At 46.5% G+C, this 12,903-nt stretch overlaps 1 protein-coding gene across 2 annotated transcripts in view; it reads left to right on the forward strand.

Moving 5' to 3' along the window:
* The window catches only part of HTR3B (5-hydroxytryptamine receptor 3B), a 42,314-nt gene extending 29,614 nt beyond the window's left edge, over positions 1-12,700 (forward strand). For both annotated transcript variants that reach the window (XM_051849201.2, XM_002708384.5), the window contains 7 exons: positions 953-997; positions 1,323-1,432; positions 1,990-2,159; positions 2,654-2,811; positions 10,906-11,116; positions 11,236-11,418; positions 12,111-12,700. In XM_051849201.2, coding sequence (XP_051705161.2) covers positions 953-997; positions 1,323-1,432; positions 1,990-2,159; positions 2,654-2,811; positions 10,906-11,116; positions 11,236-11,418; positions 12,111-12,346 — 1,113 coding nt within the window. In that variant the 3' untranslated portion in view covers positions 12,347-12,700. The remainder of the gene's footprint in view (positions 1-952; positions 998-1,322; positions 1,433-1,989; positions 2,160-2,653; positions 2,812-10,905; positions 11,117-11,235; positions 11,419-12,110) is intronic.
* The last annotated feature ends 203 nt before the right edge of the window (positions 12,701-12,903 follow it).

The raw sequence follows: 12,903 nt of genomic DNA on the forward strand, positions 1-12,903 counted from the left end.
AGTGGAGGATGGCCCAAGTGCTTGGGCCCTGCACCCCATGGTAGACCAGGAGAAGCACCTGGCTTCTGGCATCTGATCAGTGGATCAGCGCGGTGCGCCGGCCGCAGTACGCTGGCCGCGGCGGCCATTGGAGGGTGAACCAACGGCAAAAGGAAGACCTTTCTCTCTGTCTCTCTCTCTCACTGTCCACTCTGCCTGTCAAAAAAAAAAAAGAGTTCATAGTTTTAGATCTTACCTTTGGGTTAATGATCCATTTTGAGCTAATGTCTGTATATGGTGTGATTCCTTTTCTTTGACTCATCAAGAACATTGTGGATCTACAAGTCCTAGAATGTTTTTTACTGGATTATATATTTAAAAAAACTGTTAGGAAAGGTTTTGTTATTTTTTGGTTGCTGTTTTTGGAGATCTTTTAAAAAAAATCACTGAGTCATTGCAGAAATGGAAAATTACATTTATTATATCATCTAAAATAATACCTCATTTACATTAAGCCATTTGGTTTTTTTCTACAAGCAGAGAGATCCAAATATGGTTAACTTAACAGGAATGGCTGCCAGTTGCACACAGAAAAATTATGAATAATATCTTGATAACAAATAAAAGCTTGGTCTCATCTTTTTAGCTCAGAGTCAGCTAAAATTACCAATCATTTTTTAGCTTGAATAATGGCAGAGAAACTAATTAGAATAGAAAAGAGATTAGCAAATCATTCAAGATGTCAAGTGCTGGCAAAGTGCCATTTTGTCATAAATAATATAGTAAAGCATATAGCGACAGGTGTGCATATCAGATGGGAGCTGGAAATACCCAGGTATTGAAGAGTGATGTTTTTAGAATCAGCATTATCTTGTTAGATTTGATTTTCTTTCTCTGAATTGTCTGACTGTTGAATCGGCCTTTGATTTATTGACATTCTGAGATTTGGTGTGGATTTTTTTTTGCTTTGCAGGATGCACAGAATCAAAAATTAAAGACAAGTGTGTGGTACCGTGAGGTAAATGATCATGTTTCCTTCCACGTATGCTGGACTCTTCATCTGGATCTGCTGTAAAATATAATTATTCTAAGGAATAGATGCTATCTTTGCAATTTTAGTTGCTTAGATGTTCAGCAGCCCTGATTTATTAGACTCTGTGTGAGATGTATGGGCATGGTTTCTGTTTGGGGCTACCAGCTTTAGGATTTAAATGGGAAGTCCTCTCGCCTAACAGAGAGAACTAAGGGGCTCACAAATTGGGTTATTAATTCAAATCTCTGTTCTTTAGTGAAACTGACCTTGCCTTATTTTGATAAACATCCTTTCTGGCCACTCCTAACAGGTTTGGGATGATGAGTTTTTATCCTGGAACTCCAGCATGTTTGATGAGATTAGCGAGATCTCCCTCCCTCGAAGTGCTATCTGGGCCCCTGATATCATCATTAATGAGTTGTAAGTGTGCTGGGTGTATTTCTCTGGGGTCTCGACTGCTTTGAACATTCAGGCCAGTTGTGGCTTGCTTTCAGTGTTGTTAATTTTTGGCTTCTTTTTTTTAAAGATTTATTATGTTTATTTGAAAGACAGAGTTACAGAGAGAGGTAGAGACAGAGAGAGAGGACTTCCATCCGCTGGTTCACTCCCCAGATGGCCACAACGGCCAGAGCTGTGCTGATCCGAAGCCAGGAGCCAGGAGCTTCTTGAAAAGGAGCATATTGTTGGGAGTTTTCAAGAAAGATATACCATGAATTGACATCATGTAAGAGGCAGATTTGATTATGAATGCTTGAGGCTACTCATTATGTCCATGTAGGCACAGTAGCAAAAGAATTAACTCACAAGGCTGGTACTGCTGAGCCTGTCTCTGTCAGGGTGAATCATCTCATGGGAAATGTGGTTTTGTCTCTGCAGTGCTAGACTAGGCCTGGGTGTCATGGTCACTGCCATCTCATAATCAGCCCTATGTTTGGAAATGTCCTGTATGTACAACAATTCCCTTGTGTTCTATGCAGTGTGGATGTTGAACGATCTCCTGACCTTCCCTATGTTTACGTGAACTCGTCTGGGACCATTAAGAACTCCAAGCCCATCCAAGTGGTCTCTGCATGCAGTCTAGAGACGTATGCCTTTCCATTTGATGTCCAGAACTGCAGCCTGACCTTCAATAGCATCCTGCACACAGGTAAACTATGAGAGATGCAGTTCACTAGTTGGAAAACGTGACTGCTGGGTTGGCCCACGCAGGCCAAGTGATATTACACCATCCTCAGGTCTATTTTATTCTTGCACATAACTGGCTATTTAAAAACCTAAATACCTTCTCACTGGTACTTGGCTACTGCTGTTGTTCAGTGCAATGTTACAGCCCACTGCTGCTGTTGATTTGTGCATCCAATATTAGGCCTCCAGTGCCAGTGGGAATGTCACAGATAGCACAGGACAAGCTCTATCACCTGTCAAGCTCCATCGCGCTGTGGAGGCTAGACTCCAAACCCTGAATTCATCATTGTGTGCGTGTGCATGTGTGTGTGCATGTGACTGGAAACAAAGCAAGCAGGACTCTCCTTGAGGAGGACGGGAGGAAAAAGAAGGATTTGAACTGAGAGTGAAACAAGTGTGTCGATGTTGGCACCTCGATGTCTACCTTAGGAAGTCCATTGTTTCTGTTGTTTCCAGTGCAAGATGTAGACCTGGCCTTCCTGAGGAGCAGAGAAGACATCAAGCACAACAAAAATGCATTTTTGAACGACAGCGAGTGGGAACTTCTTTCTGTGTCCTCAATGTACGGCATCCTGCAGAGCGGTACTGGAGATTTTGCACAGATTCAGTTCAATGTAGGTTCTGCCCCTGCTGTCTACTTTTCTGCAGTCCCTGGCTTCCTCTGCTGGGTTGCAGGATCTCTGGCTCTGTTCCACAGTCTCATTCATTAACACCCAATAACAGCCGGCTCAATGGCTCTGCACATCCAGTCTGCATCCCAGCATTTCAGAGAGCAGAGGTCCAGTGAGAGACCTTGAGCTCCAGCTGGTGCAGGTGGAGAGCATGGTGTTCAGATACTACCCCCTCCTGTATGGATCTTTAAACCTTTCAGCACTTACTATTGTTATCATTTCTTCTTGCTACTGAGAAAGAAAACCAAGCAAACTCCCAAACAACAAACTGAGATTATCTTATTAGCATTATTGTGCTGAGCAAGTTATCAATTAATTCCAGATGCAGATGCATGAAATGATCATATTATTCACTTGAGTATCTGAAGGGACTTGCCAATAGTCGCCTGCAGGACTCAGAAACCGCTGGTGGCTTCTGGATCAGAGGGAACAACTGCCTGAAAGGACATGAGGGGAACCCATCCGTCCCATCCCTGGAATGGTCTTGGCTGTGTTGTTCCTGGACAAACTGTCCTGCGGGCAGGAGTGCCATGGGGTAAAGGACAGTGAAGCCTGCTGCTTCAGAGGTAGAAGGTTCTCCCGGTAAACTGTCCTGACACGTAGTCAAGAAGTGGATGCACACTGTTAGCATTCAGCAGTGCCCTTGGCTTTTCTACACAAAGTCAGCCAGTGGTGGCCATCAGGGTGGACAGAGGCACAGGGGTGGGTGGCCCATGCCAAATCATGGTCCAGATGGATGGCGGGTCAAGACAGCACGCAGATGAAGGCCCTAGAAACAAGTCTTTGGAATAAGGAGGACAATTTAGACTGGTGCTATGGCTGCAAAGGATGTGCCAAGGGGTGGCAGGGAAATAGGCTGTCATTGGGAACCCAGATGTCCCTCCATTGGTCTAGCAAAGCTCTTAGACACAGCTGTGGTGTGAAGCTGGCTCATGAATAACACTGTCTGGTAACTAATCTCAACTCACATTCTCCTGGCAATGGGGTTTGGGTCCTGACCTAGCATCCTGCTTGGTTTTTAGCAAAGCTAGCATTGTCGTTTTGTTTGTCTGCTTTTTTTTTTTTTTTAAGTGAAGGAAAGGGATGGTAAAAAAGAAAGTTTTTTTTAAAAAAATTTCAATGAGTTTCTTGGCGAAGAGTAAACACCTCATTAATTTTAAAGATATCAGCCCGCAAACATTATTAATGCAGCTCGAATAATGGCGAACATTAAAGGGAAATGCGAGGGAGTAGCACGTGCAAGGTGGAACATAGTCACCTACCAAGCGCTCTGGAGAGCTCTGCACACACCATTACCTACACGGCATGGAGAATACAAACAGGCAAGAGACAGGCAGGCAAACAGGACACACACTTGCATACATATACACACACACACACTCACATGCTCTCTCCATACAGCAGCCATTATTTGTAGTTACATGTCACTGTCCACCCTAAATGTCAATTTGTGAACAGCCGCTGAAGCTTTCCTGTGATGAACAGAGAAAGGTAGGAGATCTCTTAGTGAGAGGGAGGTCCCTGGGTCTAGGAGCCTGTTCCTTGGCTTGGCTTTCTTCCCCTTAGTTTTTTTTTTTTTTTTTTTTTTTTTTTTTTTTTTTTTGACAGGCAGAGTGGACAGTGAGAGAGAGAGACAGAGAGAAAGGTCTTCCTTTTCCGTTGGTTCACCCTCCAATGGCTGCTGCAGCCGGCATGATGCGCCGATCCAAAGCTAGGAGCCAGGTGCTTCTCCTGGTCTCCCATGCAGGTGCAGGGCCCAAGCACTTGGGCCATCCTCCACTGCTTTCCCAGGCCATAGCAGAGATCTGGACTGGAAGAGGAGCAACCGGGACAGAATCTGGCACCCCGGCCGGGACTAGAACCCAGGGTGCTGGTGCTGCAGGAGGAGGATTAGCCTAGTTAGCCATGGCGCCAGCCTCCCTTTAGTGTTTGCATGGAAGCTGCTGCAGGCAGGCAGGCCTCATTCCCTTTCATGCCCTTGGAGAGTTTCCCTGGATCCCTTGGCCCTGGGAGCTCACATGGGTTGTCTAGCAGGGTGGCTTCTACCCTGGTCCTCAGAACAGAGAAGGGAAAAGATCCTGAGTAGAGTCACAGCTCATAGTTGGCAGGGCAGGGAGCCAGACTTGGGAGCAGCTCCTCAGCTTTGCGAAGACCTAATTAGATTCAGTAGCTATCACAGTTCTCCATCTCTCATCCTCGTGCCTCCCCAATGCTGCGATGTGCTCTGTGCCTGGGCTTATTTTATTCTCTACATCCCACCCTGAACTGAATATCCCAGACATCCAAATGACCTTCAGTCGTTCTTGGCCAGCTATGTGAAATTCGCCCAGTTCCGTGTCAACATCAGCCTTGCCAGGGTCCTAACAGGAAAGGGCTAGCCCCTCTCAATCCAATCACCCACCAAGTCCCAGTTCAGGCTGCCCAGCAGGAGACTGGGGACAGGCGGGGCAGGCAGGAGAGGCAATGATCCACTCTAAATACATCATTGCCCTGGAACTGTCATACGCTGCTGCCATTTATACCAAATCAAAAGCTCTGGTTACCCTGTTAGTTCCAGCTAATGTGCAATCATAGATGCGGGCTTGGGGACACGTATTGTTTATCGGAGGGCACTGCTGACGCTTTGGAGCTGGGCTACATTCCACAGGGGGCCCAGAGCGCAGGCACTTCTCCCTACAAGGATATCTGTGTGCAGCCTGGAACCTGATCCAGCAGCCATGGGAGGGGAGGTTTCCTGCAATACATTATCGGAGGTGCCGGCTCCCAGAAACAGCAGGGTGAGCATTTGATTTCTGTATGGCAGAGTTTAAAAAAAAATCAGCAACAATGAGGGTAGAAGCCGGAGGATGTAGGAATAAAATTTAGGAACTCATGTTGGATGGAAAAGGGTGGACAGCTGTAGGGACTAAACTGAGCCCAACCACAGTTATCCTCCCACTGAGCAAAATGCTCATTCAGGCAGGAGTTGGCGTGCCCACAGGGTACATCTAGAAAAATGCAAAGGGGCTTTTAGGAGAGAAAGATGCCCCATTTATCCTTTTCCTGTCAATGTTTTGTGGATTAGTGTGGTTTTGTTGAGATACCCACTGATTGCACCTTGTATACTTGATAGAACTTAAGTGTGCATGTGTATGCCTGCACACACACACACACACACACACACAGAGGAGAGGGAGGGGGAGAGAGAGAGAGAGAGAGAGAATTTACAGCTCTAGACATCCTTCCAGGGTCACTCAAGTGATACAGGAATCATGGACTTTCTGCTAATCCAGCACAATCCACAGTCCAGATCAAAGAAGCTCTCACTCCAGAACAAGGATCTCACTCAAATGCAGCAGCTTTCCCATTCTTTCTGGACTAGGAATGTCTGGAGGGTCTGGGGAGGGGAGGAAAATAGGCTTCTGTATGAAGCGTGAGTCTGGGCGTCAAAATTCCAACTATGTCATAAAGACGGTCATGCAAAATTGAGTACTGGTGGGGTCTACCATCAAGGAGGCAGTTAGAGGCTGACCTTGGGGCCTATTCCATCTCCAAGGAGCTCTCCACACACACACTCTGAATTAGATTGATCTCTTTCATTAACATCAATAGGCTCCAAATACCTTTGTGTACTTATTATTACCTGGCTTTAATGGATAATGAAATTGTGCCATAATATTGCTAACACCTGAAGGGTGTCTAATGGAGAACACGGGCTGAAACTAAAGTGCTTTTTCTTCCCTTTCTGTGCAATTTAAAGGCACCAGCTCCTTTAGTCCATTAGAAATGATGGGCTGTAGTTAGGGGCAGTGTTGTAGAGAGCCATGTCTCGCTGAGCGGGTGACATACCTCCCTGCCAGCAGGAGCTCTGGCATGATCTGCAGAGAGTGAGCCCTCAGAAGCACCAGCCTCAACATTTAGGGTAAAAGCAGCATTATCAACCAACTCCAGTTTTATCCATGAACATTTTTTGAGCTCTTATCATGTGCGAGGCTCAATGGTAAACACTTAGGACGTAATGATCAATAAAACAAGACTCCTGATATCTACCATGGGCCTCAAAATCTGCCCATGGAGACATAACCAGTAGCACCACAAAGAGCACTTGCTCTGTGCCAGGGACAACTTAAAATATTTGTCCACTTAATCTTCACCTCTGAGTGAGTTGAGGTACTGAGCTGTTCAGTAACTTAGTAGAAGTTTTAGGATGATTGGTGGAGCTTGGACTTGAACCCAGTAAATGTGACTCCAAAAACTGCGTGTCTAATCCTCATAATGCTGACACACAACTTACTATCCTAGTATATTCCAGCCCCACTTGCTATCCACCCACTGTGCATTCCTGGGCAAGTCGCCTGTATTGGTTTCACAAGACTTCTGTAAGAAAGTATCCCAAACCAAGGGGCTCGAAACATCTGAAGTATGTTTCCTTATACTTCTGGAGGTGTAGAAGTCTGAAATCATATATATAAATCAGGTCTATAAGGGGGCACAATTGCTCTCTGCCCACAGGCTGGAGAAATATCCAACCACCAGAGACTGCTGCTAATCCCGGAAGCTGGAGCGAGGGCAGGGCCCTGTCCTATCCACGGTGCTAAGTCCAGTATTTAGGCGAGTGCCTGACAACCTTTTTGGGTTCAATTAACATCCATTAAACAAAGAAATAAAAGGCTCTGAAGATCAAATGAGATAATAAAAACATTTCTGGAAACTGTGGTAAAATTAGAGTTTCTTTTGGCCGCACTGGGCCAAAATTAGTCTAGTCCATAGGTGGGAGCATGGTCCCTAAATCAACTTAAAGATGTATTCCTTGTTCCGAGGAAACCCAAAAGTGTAGGTACTTGGTCTGTTTCAGAAAGGAAGATGTAAAAGGCAGGGGAGTGGATGGTGTGGCTTTGGAGGGTCCAACTAGCTGTATAGTGTTTTAATAAATGGAGACAGGAGAGTTCTTTGCTTTATGCTACAGCAGAACTATCTACCCTTATACTTATGTCCTTTCCCTCTGCTTTCAGGTGCTGTTGATAGCCAGTGAGGAATAGTCTCCTGACCGGATCTGCTACACAGTTTGTGGGACTTAGTGCACACTGGGCCACTTGTGCAGAAAGTATTAAGGATCTCTAAATGGCACCAGCAGAGCATTAAGGCCAAGTGCAGAGCCCTTCCATGTGTGTGGTCGAGTGTGGCTGCACAAGTCACACTCCCATGAAGCCAGCTGCCACCAAGCCTCTTAGCTCTTCCTGCACCCCTCCCCCAACCCCCCGGGAAACACATGCTCCCATCAAAGGGCACCTTCTCAGAAACCAGGGTCCTTGAGCAGCCAGGTCACCGGACCTTGTTTCTGGCCGAGATTAACATTCAAGCATCTGCATTAGACTCTGCATGTATGAATCATCTCGGCTTGTGCTAGCTACACGGGCACTTTGTTTAAAGAGTGCAACAGTTCATCTCAATTGTATACAAGATGTTTAGCAAAGCAAAAATAAGCTGCTTTGTAAAAGAAAAAAAAGAGGGAAACGGAGGTGTGGCGAGGTGACTGCTCACCGAGGACCACTGAAACCAGCCCACACAGGCCCTTAGGATGGAGAGGCTCTGGAATTCTGTTCCCTTGGTCTTAAGACTGGGCTCTTCCATGTTCCTGGTCATCCAGTGTAGCATGATTCTTAGGCTCTTCTTGCCCTTTCTGTGCTGTCTATTCTGAAGTCTCTAGGGTATCCCATTTCCACCCTCCAGAGACCGCTGGCTTGGTAATCCCTGCCAACCCCAAAAAGAAAGATTACCAACAGTCCTTGCTGGGTCACAACAAAAGCCCCTCCAGGGACCCTGATATCTGATTCCTTTTCCCCTCCCCCACCTAACCACGGCTGGCTCAGTCACAGTGATGGTGGGAGCTAGAGAGGTGCAGGTTGATGACAGTTAATTCTGTTGTTGTTTTTCTTGTTGAGTGCACTTTGGTAGAAATGTGTTTTAACCAAATTATTGCAAAGCACTGAGTGTTGCTGTGTTTTAGATATCTGCAGCCAATTATGCTTAATGTGAAAGACAACAGCCAGACTACAATCCGCCAAGCGGCTCTGGCCTGCTAAGCTCCACTGAGTTGGGATGCCCTCCTAGAGCTGATGGCTAGGGAGCCCTGGCTGTCACCAGCAAGGTGATGTCTGGACTGCCCCTACCACCTCTGCACCATCACTGGCCTCTACACGTCATCTTGGCTCACTTCTTTGTGATTCTCTTCCATGGCAGGATATGGAGATGAGATGCACTCAATCAGAGGTCTGGTGGGGTTGAGTGTTGCAGCAATGCCTTAGTAGTAAAGAGCAGGGACTTTCGGGTCTTGGGACACATCCTGGCCCTGCCACATACTCAACTTACTTATGGGGGCTGAGCTTTATCATTGAAAATTTACGGGGTGAAAGATATGACCTACTAACAGGTTTGCAACTAGGAGTAAATACATCACATCATATGCATAAAAGCATCTAGCATGCCATCTGACACTTAGAAAGCATTCCCTTGTTGGCAGGTTAGAAAAATGGGAGATTTCAAACATTATCATTGTCCAAATCCACTAGCAAAGGGCCTGGAATGTTTATTTGTTCAAACACATTTATTGAACACCCACTATAAAATAGGCCTTATTTTGGCCTTATGGTGGGTATCACCACTACAGGGATGGGATGAGATGAAGGTGCATAGGATAGTGGGGGAAGCAACCCATCCATTCCCTGGCTTCTCTTTAGGAAGAATGAGAACAGATTGTGTGTTTTTCCAAAACATTTCCTATTGCCATCCCAGAGAAGCTAGGTATAAGAAATAGTGACAATAATAGTAATTTTGTGAGACCCCCAAACAGCTGTTTGTCCCCATAGTGCAAGCCACGCAAGGCAGCTTCAGCTGGTGCCTACTCCAAGGGACCCTGCCCTCTTTTTTCCCCTGTACTTGTTTCTGGGGACTAAGCTTGTGCTCTACAGAGATGGGATCCCTGGTCATGTTTGTCAAAATGGGGAGACAGGGAAGAACAGTGGCAGAAGATGGGAGGGAGGGAGGTGAACAAAGGGGTACTTATTTTTCCATTTCCCTTCATGAAGTGTCACCAGGCTGGCCACACCCCCAAAAGGAAGCCCCTGCTCCTGCCTCTCTGCACAGTTCTCTCTCCTCAAGTCTGGTCCCCATTCCTAGCCCTTGGCTCCTCTAGGCCTAAGGGTGGTAGGAGTTTCTCATCCCCTAAAGTCCCAGGGCAGCCTTTCTTCTTTGGCTTCCTATACCCTGCCCACACTTTGCAAACAGTCCCTTTATTGAACCCTCCTGAAATCTCTCAGTTTAGATGTGCTATTCATTCCTGCCCAGACTCTGATAGATATACAAGTGCTGGATACCAAGGGCATTCCAAGCAAGATAAACTAAACTGAAAGCAACCCCATTGACTGCATGGTAAGTGATTTAAGAAGAAAGATTTGGTTTTGAAACAGTTTCTCACCAGCTGTGTGAGTTTGGATAAGTAAGTCAACCTCTTTGAACCTCTGTCTCCTTGTTTGTAAAATGGAAATAGAGATACCCAACCCTTAAGATTGTGAGACATGAATAAGCAAAGTGTATGGGGGTACTTCAAAATGTTTGTGGAGAAATGGAATTCAAAGAGAAGTGTATTTTGGTGCAAAAAATTTTTGAAGTGTTTGCATAGTTTCTTCATTAAATGTTGAAGACCTCTGGTATGCAGGGGTTTCAAAAAATTTTTTTACCAAAAATAAATTTATCTTTTAATTCAATTTCCCACAAACATGTTGACTTGCCTTCATGTAAAAGTCTAGTGCTTGGCTCACAGTAAGTGATAAATAAATGTTAACTATTTCTTCTTCTAGTTATTAATAATATTAGCTCTGTAGAAGCTGAAAGGATTATTTTATCCATTTGGTAAAGCACAAAATAACCTCAAACGTGTATCTGTGATAAACTACATAGAATTTTCATATAATGCAAACGGACTGAGACTTCATGGAGCATTTCTGGCCATGGACTTGGCCAGACATTAGTCTTTCTAACAGATGCCTCGTTCCTGGCCAGGTGGTGATTCGCAGGCGCCCGTTAGTCTATGTCGTGAGCCTGCTGATTCCCAGCATCTTTCTGATGCTTGTCGACCTGGGGAGCTTCTACCTGCCACCCAACTGCCGCACGAGGATTGTGTTCAAGACCAGCGTGCTGGTGGGCTATACCGTCTTCAGGGTCAACATGTCGAACGAGGTGCCGCGGAGCACGGGGAGCACCCCACTGATTGGTGAGCTTTGTGCGATGCTGCCTGCCAAACAGCTGATGCTGCATTTCAGACTGGAGGAGGAAGGGAGGGGACCAGAGACGCTGCCAACTCTGCCTTCTCTGCTCTGGTTCTCCTCACAGGGGCCTTCTTCACAGTTTGCATGGCCTTCTTGGTTCTCAGCTTATCTAAGTCCATCCTGTTGGTCAAATTCCTCCACGATGAGCGGCACAGTGGGCAAGAACGGTCCCTCCTGTGCCTTCGAGGGGATACTGATGCTGACGGACCTGGAATGGATCCCAGGGCCCCGCACGCTGGGGTAACAGGTTTGTGAGAAGTTTGGGAGTCTTTACTGTGTCATGCTTTATCACCCTCAGAACTAATCCCCATTGTAAGGGCTCCGGGCCACGTTGGTCTGTGAAAGAATCTGACACACCTCACACCTGCTACTTAGCCTCTGTACTATGGTGTGTATTACCTCTCCAGGGACTGCAGGCTGCCTCTGGCTGACTTTCCAGAAAGCCTCATTTTCACTTGAAAGTCAGACCAGTTGCTCTTACCTTCTTTTATTTTCCAGTTTCAACCATTCAATTGAGTCATTGATTCCAGAATAGGAGAGGACTGGTGTATGCACACACACATGCGCGCACGTGTGCGTGCGCACACACACACACACACACACACTGAGCTTGTATATATTAGGGTTCTAGTTGCTCAATGTAAAAGGTGCAGGAATAATCTCAGCTCCTAAAGCTGCAACTGAGTCACCTTCAGCTGACGCTGAGCCCAGAAAATCTCCTAAATGGATCTAGCCCTCACACGCCCGACTTTCATAATAGAGTTCTGACATGTTCTCCCAGGTTCCCTTCAGTCTCCCCTAAGCAGGTAGGGAGAGAGATCCCACCTCCAACAGCCCAGTGCCCGGTTCTGCTGGATGCATCACTCTGCTTCAAGGGAAAATTCCAGGTGGTCCTCGGTAGCTCCTGGCTCACCTAGGGTGTCGTCCCCTACCCTGCAGGGTCTTCCACCTGGCGAGACCAGCAGACCCAGTCAGGGGCCCTGAATGAAGTCTGGCTCCAGCTTCAGTCCATCAACAGCTACCTCCGAACTCAGGACCAGGTGGAGCAACAGGAGGTTGAGTGGCTGGCTCTCCTGTACCGCTTCGACCGACTGCTCTTCCGAGGCTACCTCGCCGTGCTGATGCTCTACGCCATCACCCTGAGCTCCCTTTGGGCGCTGTGGAGTGGCTTCTGAAGACTGAAACTTGCTGGTCTCCTCCTTGTGCTCACGGCTCTTAGGGGAGGCTGGAGGTGTTCTTGTGGGAAGATGGAAGGCGAAGGAATGGTGGAATTAGAAGTCCTCCCCGCACTGCTTTTCACTAAGTCCAAGTATATCACCCAGTGGACTACTGAATGACCCAGAGGCAATGCATTTATGATGAAACTGTCTGAACAGTACAAAGTACACAGGAAAAGTCAGCCCTCCTTCTTATCCCAGTGCACGCTCTGAAAGTAGCCACCATTAGCAACTACTTTCAGGAAGCTTCTAGGCACATACATGCATAAATGTACATGTAGACAGCTTTAAAAAAAAAAAGAAAGAAAGAAATTGTAGTGGCTGGCATTATGGCACAGTGAGTTAAATGCCCACTTGTGGTAACAGCACCCCATATGGGCACCGGTTCAAGTCCTGGCTGCTCCATTTCCAATTCATTTGCCAATGTGCCTGGGATATCAGTGGAAGATAGCCCAGGTACTTGGAGTTCCAGCTTCCTGGCTTCAGCCTGACCTAGCCCTGGCTCTTGTGGCCAT

Source organism: Oryctolagus cuniculus, chromosome 1 (assembly GCF_964237555.1).
Source record: "Oryctolagus cuniculus chromosome 1, mOryCun1.1, whole genome shotgun sequence".
NCBI classification, from domain to species: domain Eukaryota; kingdom Metazoa; phylum Chordata; class Mammalia; order Lagomorpha; family Leporidae; genus Oryctolagus; species Oryctolagus cuniculus.